Genomic DNA, 17,910 nt, shown 5'->3' with positions numbered 1-17,910 from the left:
ATGCTAGCAAATGGCGTACTGACACTCGTGGGCAATTGTGGCTTTGTCTCGAGAGAGGTAAACAAGGGTAGCACACAGGCTGTTCACTGAATGCTAGCAACTGGGGTACTGACGCTCGGGGGCAGTCGTGGCTTTGTCTCGAGAGAGGTAAACAAGGGTAGCGCGTGGTGTTCTAGCACGTTAGTCATATTCCAAACAAAGGTTGTATACCAAGCAAAATTTTTCATGTCCAAACAGGACGTATACCAACTTGGACTTATTCCAAAGCGGACGTATACCGAGGTACCACTGTATTTAATTCTTTTTATAAAAATATTAAATATTAAAATATTTACAAGATGATATAGATGTTTTATAAAGTAGATGACATTGCACTGTATTAAAAAGACGATATTTGTACATATGTTTGTTAAATTATGGTGAATTTTGAATGAGTGCAGTGTTGTGAATACATTTTTTCTTTTTTTTTAAAAAGAAAAATAATTGTAAGAGCCATTTTCCTAGTTCTATAATATTCATGAATATTTTACTAGATGATAATGTATAAAATATGGGAGGTTCCTATAACCCCCGTGAATAGAATTGTGTTGGTATTTTCTTGCCATTTCTAATAGCTTTGACTAAAACAATAATCTTCAGTTAGTGTCTAGCCTTGCCTTGTGTAAGGTACAGAGGTATACGGTTTTTTAACCGTATTCGTGCTTGCGCATGTGACCGTGCCCCCAACGAAAGTATCAGTGGTTTGAGCGGAAGCCGCGACAATTATGACGCTTATATGGAGGACCATCTCCAAAATGACATAAAGCCGTCCAATTCATCAACAACTAAACTTTAATCATGAATGGATTACAAATACAAACAATTATATCATCTGATGAAGCACATAAAGGATTTACAAAAAAATGAATTTAACTGTGAATCTATAAAATCAATCATCGAGAATTCGTTCTTTGACCTGAGAATGGAATATTAAAGGTTAAGTGACAAACTTTTATCCCTCCAGAGCAATGCAGATACATGGAAAATGCTACAAAAAGACTTTGATGCTAAAATGGAAATTTGTAATACATTTACCAGATGTACAATGAATTGGGTTTTAGAAGTACGTCAAAATAAAAGCTTCAACCAGCAGCCCGACTTTTCGGCTAACCAATTCAAGGATTACAGAACAACAAATGACATTCCTGACGTCTCTCTAGAAGACAGTATCTCACAGATTTTCATTCAAAGAAAAAGTCATATAAGTTCAGTGGCTAATTTAGCCAAGGACTCCCAAATCTCCGCAAAATCTAAACAGTGCAAGTTCAGCCGTTACTTCTATTAGTGCCATCAGATCTCAAGAGGCAGCACACGCTGTGCTGTTGGCTAAAGCAGAGAAACAAAGAAAGCAACAGGCTCTAGACATGGAAGAAGCACAGTTGAAAGCTAAAAGAGATCAATTGGCTTTAGAGACAGTCATTGCAGAATTGGACGCAAAATTGAAAGCGCTTAAAGGGCACAATCGCAGTCCAAATAGACTGAATCAGAAACCAGATGTGAAATTTGAAAAGTCACCAGATGCGAACAGTTATAACTTTACAAATGTGAATGAAAGTAAAAATAAACCCCGGCAACCGCTTTATCAGCAACAAAATGAAGCGCTTCTTCAACAATTGCATTATGAACATTCCGATCAACAGAAAGAGCAACAAAACAAAGCACAAGCGCCTAATGTACCCCATATAAAAGTACCTGTATTTGAAGGCGATCCATTGACTTATATGAACTTTATAAGAGCATTTGATCAAATCACTGACCAGGAAGTGAGTGATCCTGGTAACAGACTAGAGTATTTAGTACAATTCACCAAAGGTGATCCCAGAATCATTGCTCAGAATTGCGCATACTTGCCGCCAGCAGAGGGGAATAGAAATGCCAGAAGAATGTTAGATACATTTTACAGAAACCACGTTCAAATAGGAGATGCCTACATGAAGAAAATCAGGAAGTGGCCACAATTAAAATCAAGAGATGTAGATAGCTTAAAGGCATACACGCTCTTCATTGGTAATTGTAAAAGTGTTATGTCGGACTTAAAAAATGGACACGAATTTGAAAACAATTTAAATATCTGCATTATGTCATCAAAGCTTCCCCAAGAGCTACGAGAGCTCTGGCAAAATAAAGCAACAAAGATCGAAAGTAAAGAAAGAAGAAGACCAGGTCTCGCTGACTTATATAGATTCTTAGAAGAATGGCTCGCAGCTTCCCTGGATCCAATGTATGGTGCTTCCTATCCAAGCTATACCTTCAAAAGGGAAAAAGACTGATCACGAAAAATATCCAGCGAAAGGTGGAATGAGAAAGGGCAACTTTGTCTCAAAGTTTGCTGCTACTGTTGAAAAGGGAAATAAAAAGGGGACAACTGAGCGTATACACAGTAAGCACTGTTTTTTCTGTGACAAAAAGCATGATCTTAATGACTGCAACGCAATTCAGACATTAACTTATGAAGGGTAAAATTGAATTTTTAAAATCCAAGGGCTTATGCTTTAAATGTCTAAAACAAGGACATCTTAGCAAAACTTGTGAAGAAAAGATTAAATGTGGCATATGCTCTCATTTTCACCCAGCTATTTTACATATAAATAAAGAAAAGGACTCCGATGATAAAGCTAAATCCTTTAAAGATGAGAGAGCTAAATCGAAACAGAAAAGCACTTCTACGAATGCGCCCATAACACCGAAAAAGTCTTGTATGGCTACCAGAAATAGTGTCATAGCTGCAGTTCCAGTTAAAGTCAAATCCAAAGGGAACGAAAAATATATTGAAACTTATGCTCTAATAGACCCATGTAGCTCAGCCACATTTTGCACAGAAAGCTTAAGAGAACAATTAAACCTCTCAGGAAGAAAATCGCACCTGTATCTCAACACTCCAGATAATCCAGAAAAGCCATTAAAATGTAAAATCTTCACGGAGTTACAAGTCTGTGGGCTAGAAGAAAACACATTTTATGACTTACCAGAGGTACGTACACCAACTGTTATATCTGAACATAAAGATAAAATCCTACTCAAGAAGATATTATGAAATGGCCTTACCTTAAAGATGTGCAGCAACCCCAAATAAATACAGAAGTAGGTTTGTTAATAGGCACAGACTCTCGTAAAATCATGGAGCCATGGGAAATCATATATAGCGAAGGAGATGGACCTTTTGCAACGAGAACAGTTTTAGGATGGATTGTTACTTGCTATACAAAGGAGTCAGACAACGAAAGTGTAAAAAGATGTTCAGTCAATTATGTGACAATAAAGGAAGTAGAGCAAATGTTACTCCAGCAATACAATATAGACTTTCCAGAATGCGACTGTGAGGTAAAGGAGGAAATGTCACAGGAGGACATTAAATTCATGCACATGGCTTCAGATACTGTAAGTCTAGTGAACGGACACTATTGCATTAATCTGCCCTTTAAAGATGAAACATTTAAAGTGCCAAACAACCGTTGTGCTGCAAAACAACGTGCTATCGGACTTAAAAAGGAACTTACAAAGCATACAACATTCCATGAGGATTATAAAGCGTTCATGAAAGACATTTTAGACAAAGGATATGCCATAAACGTACCCACTGAACAGCGGACCCTTGAGAAAGAGAAAATATGGTACATCCCTCACCACGGAGTGTATCATCCAAAGAAAAACAAAATAAGAGTAGTTTTTGATTGTACAGCCACTTATCAAGTTTTCCTCTAAATGAACAGTTGCTGAAAAGACCTGATTTAACTAATACACTCATTGGAGTTCTTACAAGATTCAGAGAGGAACCAATCGCTCTCATGGCAGACATTAAGTCAATGTTTTATCAAGTGAAAGTACCAGAAAAAGACATGGATCTTCTTCGTTTTCTGTGGTGGCCTGAAGGTAATCTAAACAATGAACTTGAGGAATACAAAATGACAGTGCATCTTTACGGCAGTACTTCATCACCCAGTTGTGCCTCTTATCCCTTCCAGAGGAAGCAGTTAACACTGTGTTAAATAATTTCTATGTTGATGACTGTCTAAAGTCAGTTGCCACAGAAGAACAAGCCATAAAACTGGCCAAAGATCTTCAAGCCTTGTGCTTAAAGGGAGGATTTTATCTTACAAAATGGATAAGTAATAATAGAGAAGTTTTGCTATCAATCCCTGAAGAAGACAGGGCAATAGATCAAAAAGACTTGGACTTAAGCCATGATTGGTTACCAATTGAAAGAGCCTTGGGTGTTCAATGGTGCACACAGACTGACAGTTTCAAGTTTCAAGTAAAGCTGCAAGGTAAGCCTGCTACAAGACGTAGCATTCTGTCAGTGGTCAGTTCAATATATGACCCACTTGGATTTTTAGCACCAGTCATATTGCCTGACAAGCTTATTCTAAGAGAACTGTGTAAAGAAAAATATGTTTGGGATCAAGAAGTGGAAGGTAAGTATGTTCGGCAATGGAAAAAATGGATGGATGATTTGCAGCTTCTTTGTGGATTACAATGTAGACAGGTGCTTTAAACCACCTGGATTTGGTCAAATAATGACCGCACAAATGCATCATTTTGGAGATGCCTCAGAAAATGGGTATGGCACCGTTTCCTACCTCCTTCTGACTAACAAAGAAAATGAGAGACATTGTTCATTTCTAATGGGGAAATCAAGAGTGGCACCACTAAAATCTGTCACTATACCAAGGATGAAACTTACAGCATCAGTGGTTGCAGTCAAAATGGGCAAAATGTTAAAATGAGAACTGCAGATTCCCCTGCAAGAGTCAATCTTTTGTACTGACAGCACCACAGTATTAAGGTATATCGCAAATGAAAGTGCAGGCTAAAAAATTTTGTTGCCAACAGAATCGCAGTGATAAAGCGAGCACACACAACCCTCGCAATGGAGGTATGTCACATGTTCACAAAATCCTCCGGACCAGGCATCGAGAGGATTAACAATAGAAAGCTTCATCAAAAGTAAAACTTGGATTCAAAGCCCAAATTTCCTGCCTCTGCCAGAGCATGAATGGCGTAAGAGACTGGATGAAGTGGACATGTCTACTAACGACGATCCGGAAATCAAAAGGTGTGTAGTAAATTTTGCAAGTGTAGAAGAAAAAACTGAACCAGTAAAAAGACATAGAGTACTACTCAGAATGGTACAAATTAAAGAAAACAATAGCTTGGTTCCTTAAGTTTAAAGAAGTGCTAATGCGTTTGAAAGAAGAGAGAAAGGCAATTCAATATACAGTTAGCCAATCTGGACATAGCCCAGAAAGACAAAAGACGCTGACCGCAAAACATATGAAGGAATACAAATGAACAATGTGACTAAAGCCACTGTCTCTAGATGACTTGTCTAAAGCAGAAAATGAGCTTATTCGTCTACGTCAAGTACAAGCTTACCTGGAAGAAGTTAAAGCCCTAAGTAAAAAAATCGGCCTATAAAGAAAAGCAATAAAATCATCAAACTGGATCCAGTTCTACAATAAGGAATATTTAGAGTCGGAGGAAGTCTCAGCAAATCTGCTATGCCAAAGGAACTCAAGCACCCTGCAATTGTTCATAAAAACTTGCATATCACTACGCTCTTAATCAGACACCTTCACCAAAAGCATAAACACTGTGCACACAATTATTTGTTAGCAGAACTATGTCAAAAATACTGGATACCTCAAGCAAACGTTGCTATCGCCTAGCACCCAACAAACCACCTTTCACTAATGTTGGAGTCGATTATTTTGGTCCCTTTTTTGTCAAAAGAGGACGAAGCTTAGTCAAAAGGTATGGAGTAATTTTCACCTGTTTAACAACTAGAGCCGCACACTGAGATTGCACATAATTTAGACACAGATTCCTGTATCCAAGCCATACTCAGATTTATGAGTAGAAGAGGTCAGGTTAAAATCATGCGCTCAGATAATGGAACAAATTTTGTTGGAGCAGAAAGAGAGCTACGAGAAGCTACAAAAAATTTGGAAAACGAAAAAAATCGGCAACAAAATGATGCGAAGAGAAATCAAATGGATTTTAAACCCACCATCAACTTCTTATCAAGGTGGAGTTTGGGAAAGACAGATCAGAAGTATAAGAAAGATTTTAAATTCGACACTAAACTAACAAACACTTGATGATCAAAATCTTCAAACACTGATGTGTGAAGTGGAATCAATACTCAATAACAGACCCCTTACAGAGACATCAAATGACCCTAACGATCTGGAACCGCTCACACCCAATCACTTATTGTTAATGGACACTCAACCCAAAATGCCACCTGAACTTGTTTTAAAAAATTAATCATATCCAAGAAGACGCTGGGAACAAATTCAATACATTGCTGATTTGTTTTGGAAAAGATGGCCTAAAGAGTATTTGCCAATACTTCAGGAACATCAAAAATGGCTTGCACCAAAAAGAAATTTTGAACCAGAAGACATTGTTCTAATTATGTGGATAAAGCTACACCTCGCAATTCCTGGGTAATGGGTCGAGTCATCAAGACAATGCCAAATGCCAAAGGTGCAGTAAGAAGAGTTTGTGTACAAACCAAAAACAGTACACTGTGAACAAACTGTGCCTGATCCAGGAAGGATCAAATAATTGAAATGACTCATTTTTTTCTTTACATGCCTAATTTTAAAGCTTTTTAAATTTAGTGCTTGTGCTTATACATTAGAGTTTAAGTTTTAAAAGCTTTCTTAAGTTTAGTATTTGTGTTTTTATAGTAGAAACTAAGTTTTAAGTTTCTAAAGTTTGTTTTAAGTTTGGTAAAGTAATTAAGGCTCTTATTAAGTAAAGTTAAGTAATTGATTTCTGCCCTAGCATAAACAATTAGGGGCCAGATGTGTAAGAGCCATTTTCCTAGTTCTATAAGATTCATGAAAATTTTACTAGATGATAATGCATAAAATATGGGAGGTTCCTATAACCCCCGTGAACAGAATTGTGTTGGTATTTTCCTGCCATTTCTAATAGCTTTGGTTAAAACAATAATCGTCAGTTGGTGTCTAGCCTTGCCTTGTGTTAGGTACAGAGATATATGGATTTTTAATGTTATCGTTATTGAGCATGTGATCGTGCTCGTGCACGTGACCGTGCCTGGGCACATGCCTATGTGCCAATCGACCTACGGGCCTTTTGAGTGTGAAGTAAAATAGCACTTTTATTTAAGTGTTGAACCGTATGCTTAAGGCATACAGAAGAAGAAATTAAGAACCTTTAAGTATAGAAATAACTAAAGTTTCTCAAGAAAAGTTGAGTTCATAGAAGATAGATTTTTCCCTTTTTTTGCCTTTATTCTACGTGTGTAACTATTTTTCTTTTTATTCTTGTGTGGATTATTTGCCTTTAACTTTAACTAAATATTTTAAAATGAACTTTTGGACTATGAGATTTCTTTGACACGCGTCTTACCCGTGCCTGACTTCGCCTTATGCATCGGCAGCTACAATAATATTTTGTTCCACATGTTGCAAACACCCATGTTAACTTTCTATTTGCTTCTTCAATGTCATTCCATGCTAATACATATTTTATGTAGTCACTACTTAGACACCCTTCTAATAAAGTGATACTGAAATTTGTTACATTATTATGTGTTTGTGGTGTTTCATGTTTGATATTAGTTTTGTATCCAGTATTATTTATTTGATCTTTTTCTGTGATTTTACTCCGGTTGTACCATTTTGAATATCAGTGAGCACTGAAAATCTGGTATATAATTAAAATGTTTAAATTATTGTTAAAATACCAGTGATAATACTTTAGCTGGTTACGTTGGAACTTTAAAAAATTAAAACAACAACAAAGGTCAAATCAGTGATTATTAGTGGCCCTAAGAAAATGTAATCAGATCATCTTTAAATAATATTAACATTATTGAGATTGTGTTCACCACTTGAAACCCCCAACAATTATATTTTCCGCTTTTTTTTTTTGACCACCGTGGCCCTAATACGCTTCTGTACTCCCCTGATCCCTGAGGGTTATATTAAATTAAAAATATACCTCAACAACAATAAACTCAAACAATAAACACCAACAACAATGTCTAAAACACAGTCCAATTTATCATGAGAAGATGATAATGGACATCTGAGTGAAAAATCCTGTGAATAGTTCACTGTGAGCAATGTAAAGATTGTCCTACCGGTTTCCTGATGTGATGTGGGATGAGGTGATCGGTAGCACTCCATCTAATGAAGATGTATTCAATCCATACAAAGTCACATGAACAGACAGGCACAGGACAGACCATACATACAGACAGGAACAGTAATCCAAGATGAAGAACAGGTAATAAAAACGGGTATATAGCGAATAAACAGACGGATCACAATCCCTCAGTGTCTTGCCAGTTTCCTTTTTAAAGGGCCTGCTGGCTCAATACTCCCAGCAGCCCCTGGGCCCTCTGAAAGCATTCAATAGCATTACAGTGGGGCCACTGAGATATGTAGTACCTTATTATGTAGCTCTTCTACAAAATATTCAAGAAACTGTTAAGAATACTTGATAGATAATAAAAGTTGCCTGGCCGCAAATACAGTAGTTTCTATGATGGTGAATGTTATGAAATGAATACCCACAAGCATTACACACAATGACAGTTGAATATATGAAAAATCATGGCAGCACCTATTTCCTTGATACACAATTAACAGTTATCAATGGAGGGAAATCGAAGCCATATTGACTGTACCTGTAATGACCATGACAGGATAAAGGGAACTGGTACGTCGGCAGAACAAACAGGAACTTCATCAGGATACTGAAAAGAAAATTTCTGATATAAATACAACGTCTATTTTAGTGTAATTAATAACTAATGAAAAAATATGCACTATATACAAATAATAATTTTCATCAACATTGTACCTTTCAAGTAATCAGTGTGGGCACAGGTAGACCACAGACAAGAAAAAATAAATAAACAATTAATAATTCTAAGAGATGACTATTGTATGCAAAGATACATTTTCAAATATGAACTTACTGAAAATTCACATTAATTCAAAACAACCTAATTGGCAGCAAAAACAGGTCACTAATTAAGAAAAGGGTTAGAATGAAAACCTGCAGTCACCATGGCCCTCCAGGACTGGAATTTCAGATCCCTGGCTTAAGTAGACTGTTCCTTTGTATAATGAAGCTTGCAACATTGACAGAATGTTTTTTTGGAACCAAAACAAACAGGGTTATGTAGGTTTAGTGTCATTAATGTCACATGTATAGAGTGCAGTGAAATTGCATTAAGGAGCAAGTATTGTAGATTGCACTGCATGTTTTTAACACTGAACATCTTAAAACTGCACAAAAAACCTGATGTTACGTTACATTAGCTAAAGCATGTAAATGTTGGTCACAACAATATTTTTTCCTCTAAATTGCATATATTTCTATAAACGTACATTTTTTAAACATCTCTTATTGTTGCCTGCCATACAAAATATGCTCCTAGGTCTTTCACATTTCTACAATACAGCTCTTGAAATTTACCTACTAAAACACGCTAGCAGATGGGAATTTTGGCAGATCGGAGGTATAGTGGACAGGTGGCCACTGAGGGATTATACCTCCTGCTGTAACTAATCATAAAGCCACTACTAAATTCAACTGTACTATTCACAACATCAAATTTAGTGCTAAGTAAATTTTTTTAAAAATCTAAATTTTTCAAAGAGACAAATAAAGATAGAAGCTTTTAATAAACAAAGTTTTTCCGATTCAGTGTTGACAAAAACCTTTAATGCCTATTTATAACTTTTAATGAAACAACTTACCTTTGGTCAAGTCAATTTATAAATTCAAACAGCAAGCATTTAAACTATGTTTGTTATTGAAGTTACAGAGCTCTCAGTGCTAGTGGAGTAGAAGAACTGTCTCACACCTTTGCCTGTCTGAAAGCACCAAAACCATATTTGACTAAACTAAGGTCTTGATTTCTTCATTTGGGGATCCCCTACCTCCCCGGTTAAGTAACACTTCATCATATAAATGGACACGGTGAGGCATTATCTACTGTTGTCATTAGAGCAAAATGATAACTTTGGACATGGAACTTTCTCACAGTTTTGTTTGCTCCATGTCTGAAAGAAAACAAACCCTTGATTTCATGAATATAATTTATTTTTTCCTAGGTAGATCATAGTTAACCTCCATAGTTTTTCATTGTCTTTTAAAGGAATAGTCTCCAATCATTTATACTGTACATATGAATTTTACTAAATACTCTCAGGCATATAACATTTTTAATAATATTAGACAAAATATGCACTGTAATACTGATACAATATACAATGCTATTTAAAATTGTCTAATTTCTCACATTTAGAGAAATGGGAAAAAAAAGGAAAAAAATGTAATTTAAGGATGAGAGTGTTTTTATGGTAGCAATAGGTAATAATTTCCTAGTGTAAAACTGAAAATATAACAGTTTGTTCAACATCACTAGTATTTTTAAGAATGTAACAAAAGTATTATTTTTGTCTGCTATAAAACATAGAACACAGTGAAATACTATCATTATAGTATCAATAAATTCTAAAGTGATATTATTTAACAAAAGTTTATAACAGTAACAGTCAATAATATAAGATAATAATATTAGGCAAACATTAATATAATAATACAAGTATAATATCCATCCATCTATCCATCCATAATCCAACCCGCTATATCCTAACTACAGGGTCACGGGGGTCTGCTGGAGCCAATCCCAACCAACACAGGGTGCAAGGCAGGAAACAAACCCTGGGCAGGGCGCTAGCCCACCGCAACAAGTATAATAATACAGTGTAAATAGTTCAAAGGGTGCTAACTACAACAGTGTTTTTCCTCACAGAAAAATCTCTAAAAAAAAACCAAAATGCCCATTTCTTGTTTTTACTTGTGTAGTGGCTATGTGAAACCATTATAGATAGATCTTTTATATACTGTAAGATCTCTGTGCTGAAAGAAGAAACAATTCTTATCTCCTTCCTCTCACACAAAAACATACCTTTGTCCCTTAAGATGTGAAGAAATTTTGTTCAACATAAAATATTAGGAATTTAAATGATGAAAGTTCTCAGGAAATATCTGCCAGTATGTTATGCTCTTTCAATTTGCAGGGTATCCTTAATTACACTTTCAAGGATTTTGGTGAAGAAACTTGCCATGCATTAAGTGGGACTTCTACCTTTCATTTCCTTAAGTATCTAAATTATTTCTCAGTGTGTTCCCACAAATCCTGTTCTCAAAATCTGTTTTTTTTATCCCGCAAAGTCGAGTTGAGAAATAGATAGACACTGAGAAATTGATAAATGGTTATACTTTATAAGTCCCCAAGGAGAAATTAAACTTTACAGAAGCTCAAGAAAAATAAACAAATACAGTATAACAAACAACACCACCCCCAAAAACCCATAAGAAATTCTGGCTTGAAGATGAGAGCTGCTACTGTCAATCAATATGTAAGTGGGAGTAAGACATGACCAGATCTGCTCAGTTGTACTGCAGGTTTACATTTAAAAGGCATTCATATTCAAATACAGCAAGTCCAGCTTGTTGTGTGCACAAACCTAACATGCTAATCATTTGTTTGTTACGATGTCCTCCTATTCAATTCAGCAGCATTTTAAGCTCAGAATGACTTGTTCATTAGAATATCAATACAGAGTTTCTGTTCCTGAGTTAATAAACATTGATCAGGAAAATGTAGCGTATAGTATCTCCCTAAGCAGTAACATGGACAAATTCAATCAGTATTACAACGACTGGATAACACATTTTAGTTTTGTAATGTGCTTCTTTTTTTTTAAACCATTACTCATTTCAAGTGCCCCAACTGCCTTTTTCATCCATCTATTTGTATCAGGTGAAAACTCTTGGCATTAAAATAGGGTCTGAAATAAGAAGTTTAAGCTGATTCTCAACAATATACAAATGCCACAGTACCTGAACTCACTGTAACATGCCATTAAATGTAAAAGTTCAGCCATTTTATTTAAAAGCAATCGAACATTCCACATTATGGAGACATGCCAGTTCTGAGTACTTTCCATCTTACTTTTGTCCTTGCTCCTGTGATAAGGTGTAACAGGGAGCGGTGATCATTTATTATATCCCACTATACATTCTCAGAGTTTCTTACATTCTCAGATATTATAGATGTAGGAAGCCATCAGATTCTCCAATCCTCATCACTCATTCTGTGACAACTTTCAAGTTACCAGCTTGACCAAAAATTAGTTGATTCTGGCTGGTGCCTTGGGTATAGGTCTGCGATGACAGCAGCATATCTTCAATTTAAAAATTAATTTATGATTAACAGCAACAAGCCTGAGGCCAAATCTTAATATTAACATTAATTAAATAAACTGATTAATAATCATAAAAAAATAAATTTAAATCCCATTTAAAAAACAAAAAACTCCTGTAAGAGGAAGCCGTCAACTTGGCACCCAGAACTGGTAGTTTCTTAAGCTAATTGCTTGTCTCAAATGATATCTGTTTCATATGGGATGTTATCATGTTTTTATTTGTTCAAGATGGCCATTAATCACTCATCTTTAAACTCAATTCTATTAGTATGCAATTGCTTGCAGGCATATTATACTGTACATAGTTGAAGATGAGGATGAAAGATGAATCCCAGTTTCTGTTGAATAGAGTTAGAATTTAGTGAGAACAGAGTTTGATGCTCAGCGCTGTTTAACGAGAGCAGAATCATGCTTCTCAAGTCCTCTGTCCACTTCAAAAGGATTTGCTTCTGATCCTGCTTTTCAGGATCAGCCCACTGTTTTCTTTGATTTAGCCTAATCTTTAAGTGTTTATTTTTGAAAGATTATGTGTTCTGAGCCATAGGAAGCATTTTTATAAATATAAAATGTGGGATGCTTAAAAGAAATGAGAAAATAAAATATTGTCAGAAGTGAATTTTGCTATCAGTGCCTGATATAGAGACAATACTAAATCTTTGCTTCCATCTCTTGCCACCAGACATTAGCTTTAAACTCTTGGCGTCTAGAGTTGCTACCAAGGAGGCAAGAAAGACACACATGTTTTTACACAAAGGACCTTGTCTACTACAGATATGGCTAGGATAGAAGTGGAAACAAGGGGCGCCATTTATAAAAACAATCATATGACCAGATTTTTTTCATATATGACAAACCAATGTAAAAACAGGTGTACATTACCTGAAGGATGTGAGAACCTGGCACTGTATACTTAAAGATACAAGAATTATTCAATTATTCAACCAAAAATATTTTTTATTGTTTAGGTAACTTCAGTTGTTCCATTTAGAACATGATGATCTGTATATAATTTGTAACTGAGATTAAACAAATGGATTATTGTTCTGTTGCATTCTTTCATATTTTGTAAAAAAAAAATATGTTTTTTTTTTTTTATTAATTTTATTACAATCAATACATAGCAATCAAGTTTTTACAAAAAAAGAATTATGCTAAGAACAGATCGATCCCCACCCCTGAGAGAGAGAGCAAGCCAAACGGTGTAAAATTTAAGGCTTGTAAAAATACCTAAATCAACAAATTCTCTGTGCTTTATAAAATCATTTCAAAATATTACTGATTAGATCCTGCCATGTTTTGAAAAAAGTCTGCACAGATCCTCTAACTGAGTATTTGATTTTTTCCAATTTTAAATAATATAACACATCAGTTTCCCACTGACTTAAAAGAGGAGAGTTTGGGTTCTTCCAGTTTATCAGAATAAGTCTGCGTGCCAACAGTGTAGTGAATGCAATCACAATTTGTTTGTCTTTCTCCACTTTAAGACCCTCTGGAAGAACCCCAAACACAGCTGTTAATGGGTTAGGAGGGATTGTGAGTCCAAGACTGTCTGAGAGGTAATTAAAAATTTTTGTCCAGAATAATGTTAATTTGGAGCAGGCCCAGAACATGTGACCTAGTGAGGCTGGGGCTTGGTTGCAACGTCTGCAGGTTGGATCATGCCCTGGAAACATTTTGAGAGTTTTAGTCGAGACAGATGTGCTCGATATATAATTTTGAGTTGTATAATTGTATGCTATATGGAGCTTGAGTGAATTCTCTGCATTGCTACTTTCCACTCCTTTTCTGATATATTAATTGAGAGGTCATTTTCCCAGTGTCCTCTTGGATCTTTGAAAGGAAGGGATTGTAAAAGGATTTTATATATTGTAGAGATGGAGTCTAACTCCTTGAAATTGAGCAATAATTTTTCCAGCGTGGATGAGGGTGCAAGATGAGGAAAATCTGGAAGGTTCTGTTTAACAAAGTTCCTGATTTGAAGATAGTGAAAGAAATTTGTAGCTGGAATGTTAAATTTGGAATGTAATTGTTCATAGGATGCAAAGACGTTGTCTATATAAAGATCTCTAAGCAAGTTAATTCCAAATTTTTCCAGATATTAAAACTGCATATGTTTGTGAGGGTTGAAAGAGGTGGTTCTTTTGCAGGTGCCACAGAAAGAAGCTTCTCCGTCTTAAAATGCTTTCTACATTGGTTCCAGATTCTAAGTGAGTGGAGCACAATTGGGTTATTAGTGTATTGCCGATAACGTGTGTTTATTGGAGCACAGCAAGGAATACAAAGAAGTACTGCAGGATTTTACTTCTATTGCGGTCCATGCCTGTGTATGTTCTTCTATTTGTGTCCAGGTTCTTATCGACTGTATATTTGCCCAGTAATAAAACTGGAAGTTAGGTAGAGCCATGCCGCCTTCTGCCTTTTGTCTTTGTAGGGTCGCTCTTTTGATGCGTGGATGTTTAGAATTCCAAATAAATGAGGTTATTGTTGAATCTAATTGCTTAAAGAACGATTTATTAATGTATATTGGTATGTTTTGAAATAAAAAGGAGCTTAGGAAGAATATTCATCTTAACAGTGTTAATTCTTCCAGCTAGTGTGAGATGAAGGGTTGACCATCTATGCAAGTCTTGTTTAATTTTTTCCATGCAGACGATTTAAATTTTGTTGATAAAGAGCTTTATGTTTACTTGTGATGTTTACCCCGAGGTATTTAAACTGTTCTGCAATGATAAAAGGAAGGGTGTCTAATCTAATATTATATGCTTGAATTCACCGGAAAGAGTACACTTTTATTCAGATTAATTCTGAGACCAGAGAGCTTTTGAAATTCTGTGAGTGCTGCTAAGACTGCAGGCACAGAATTTTCTGGGTCCGATATATACAGTACCATGTCATCTGCATATAATGAGATTTTCTGTTCCAGTCCTTCTCTGCTAATCCCCTTTATCTGATCAGTATTTCGACAATGTATTGCCAGTGGTTCAATGGCAATTGCAAACAGCAGTGGTGACAAAGGGCATCCTTGTCTTGTGCCACGCTCTAGTTTAAAGTAGTCTGAGCAAATGTTATTGATGCAAACTGAAGCTTCTGGGTTAGTATACAGTAATTTAATCCATGCACAAATGTTCGGGCCAAACCCAAACTTCTCCAAAATAGTAAAAGGTATTTCCATTCAATCATGTCGAATGCTTTTTCTGCATCCAATGATAATAATATTTCTGGGGTGTTTGATTTAGTTGGTGAGTATATTACATTAAACAGGCGTCAAGATTTGAAGATAAGTGTCGGCCCCTAATAAATCCAGTTTGGTCTTGTGATATTACTGAGGGGAGCACTTTCTCCATCCTTCTAGCTATGATTTTAGAGAGTATTTTAACGTCGTTATTCAGAAGTGAAATTGGTCTGTATGATGCACATTGTAATAAGTCCTTATTTTGTTTTGGAAAGACAGTGATTAGTGCTTGGCTTAAAGGTTTGTGGAAGAGATTGGTTATCTCTGGCTTCTGTAAATGTTGCTAATAGGAGGGAGCTAGCTGAGCGGAGAATTTCTTGTAAAACTCTGCAGGGTAGCCATCAGGGCCTGCTGCTTTTCCACCTTGGAGTGACTTTATAGCATCCAGTAATTCTGATAATGACAGAGGTTTATCGAGCTCCTCCACACTAAAAGCGCCAATTTGTGGTATCTGTAATTTATCCAGAAATGCATTAGATTGTATATTGTCTTCTTTAAACTCAGTAGTATATAGGGATTTATAGTAGTCTCTAAAAGTGTACATTATATTTTTGTGTTCGATGATTTTATCTCCGTTCGTGTTAGTAATTACCGAGATTGCGCTTGCGTACATCTTGCTTGTGAATTTGTTGCGCTAAAAGCTTATTAGCTTTCTCCATGTTCATAATAATGATGTCTGGATTTGTAAATTAGTTGTTCGGTTTCTTTAGTTGTCAAGAGGTTTAATTCTGAATGTAGAGCCTGCCTCCTCTTATGTAGAGTCTCGCTTGGTAGTCTGGCATGTTCTTCATCTATTTTAGTAATTTCGCTTTTTATCTCTGCTACTTTCTTCGCTTCGGATTTATTTCTGTGGGAAAGATATGAGATAATCTGTCCTCTTAAGAAGGCCTTAAGAGTTTCCCAGAGTATTCCTGCAGAGATCTCAGGGATGTATTTGTCTCTAGAAAGAATTCAATTTGTTTGGATATAAATTCAGTACAATTCTCGTCAGCTAATAGAAGCGGATTGAGACGCCATCTGCGGGGTGAGTGTATGGGGCTTAGTAATTTCAGCTCCAAGATCATCGGAGCATGGTCTGAAATAACAATAGCATCGTATTTACAAGATTTAATCTTAGGCAAGAAGTTATTATCTATAAAGAAGTAATCAATCCTTGAGTAGCAATGATGTACTGGTGAGTAGAAAGAATATGTTCTTGAATTTGGGTTTAAAAACCTCCAGGGATCTGATAAGTTGTGATCAGTTATAAACTTTGTAATTATCTTTGCGGTGTTAGTTGCCGTTCCCCCTGTGGAGGAAGTCTTATCTAAAAGTGGATTTAGAACACAATTAAAATCCCCAGCCATTATAAGTTTATGAGTGTTCAGATTGGGAATGGATGCAAATAAATTTTGTATAAATTCCTTATCATCAACATTAGGTGCATAAACATTTATCAAAATTATATGTTTTATGTGGGAAATTTTAAAAATATTGATTTGTTTGAAGATGGGCTGGACTGGTGAATTCCATATGATTCTACTGTACATTTTATCTGAGCCAATAAAAAAGGTTCTTATTAATTAATTAGCAGTGTGGTTGTGTTTCATTTATATAGTTTATTGTTGTGTATATGGTAAGTTTAAGTATCAGTTATAATCACTGTAACCTTTTAAGGAACTAGACAGTCAACATGTCCCCTATGGAAGTTAACGTTCCATATCTCATCTATCTACCCATGCTTCCCTGGAGCTGTGGAGCCTTCCCACAAATTTCAGACACTCAGCAAGCTTCCTAAATAAACATTAAGTTTTCATAGCTTTGTGTGCAAATACTCAATTTCATAAGTGATTGCTTTTCTGTAATTAATCTAACACATGTATCAAAGAAACCTCTCTCAGAAGCTGATGCACAAGAAGGGTCAGTTTCTTGTTAGCCTTCTAGTGTGTCTCTACAAACATTTGTGAGAAGCAAATATCAGTTCTGCCTCAAGTATCCAGCTCAAATCCACTACTTAGTCATTTGCTACAGAGAATTTGCATTCAAGCAAATTATGTGTTACTGTCTTGGCACAGTGCAATTCCTAAAAAAAAGATATATGAACCTATTTTTGGTCTACAGTGAACAGTATGTATTCAAAGATAAGCTTAGATTTCTAAAAATCATACACTTTAATAGACCTCTACAAACTAATCAAATTGCTAAAGTACCATTAAATTATTTAAACAGTTTAATTTAATAACTCTTACATATATGTATCAAGATAGTACACTTTGAAAATTATCCTACTGTATCTGACATACCACATTCCCTATTGTATATGTACAATCAGAATAACAACAATCACAAGTGGTACAAATTTATAACTAAAATAAACAACTTTGAAAGTGG

General features: G+C 35.7%; 1 protein-coding gene across 3 annotated transcripts in view; it reads right to left on the bottom strand.

The window, feature by feature from the left end:
• The window catches only part of fancl (FA complementation group L), a 132,225-nt gene that overhangs the window by 53,407 nt on the left and 60,908 nt on the right, over positions 1 to 17,910 (bottom strand). For all 3 annotated transcript variants that reach the window (XM_039738967.1, XM_039738969.1, XM_039738966.1), the window contains exon 8: positions 8,708 to 8,776. In XM_039738967.1, coding sequence (XP_039594901.1) covers positions 8,708 to 8,776 — 69 coding nt within the window. The remainder of the gene's footprint in view (positions 1 to 8,707; positions 8,777 to 17,910) is intronic.

Source organism: Polypterus senegalus, chromosome 16 (genome assembly GCF_016835505.1).
Source record: "Polypterus senegalus isolate Bchr_013 chromosome 16, ASM1683550v1, whole genome shotgun sequence".
In the NCBI taxonomy this organism is placed as follows: domain Eukaryota; kingdom Metazoa; phylum Chordata; class Cladistia; order Polypteriformes; family Polypteridae; genus Polypterus; species Polypterus senegalus.
The sequence above is the reverse complement of the archived record's forward strand: the minus strand, read 5'-3'. Positions and strand labels throughout refer to the sequence as shown.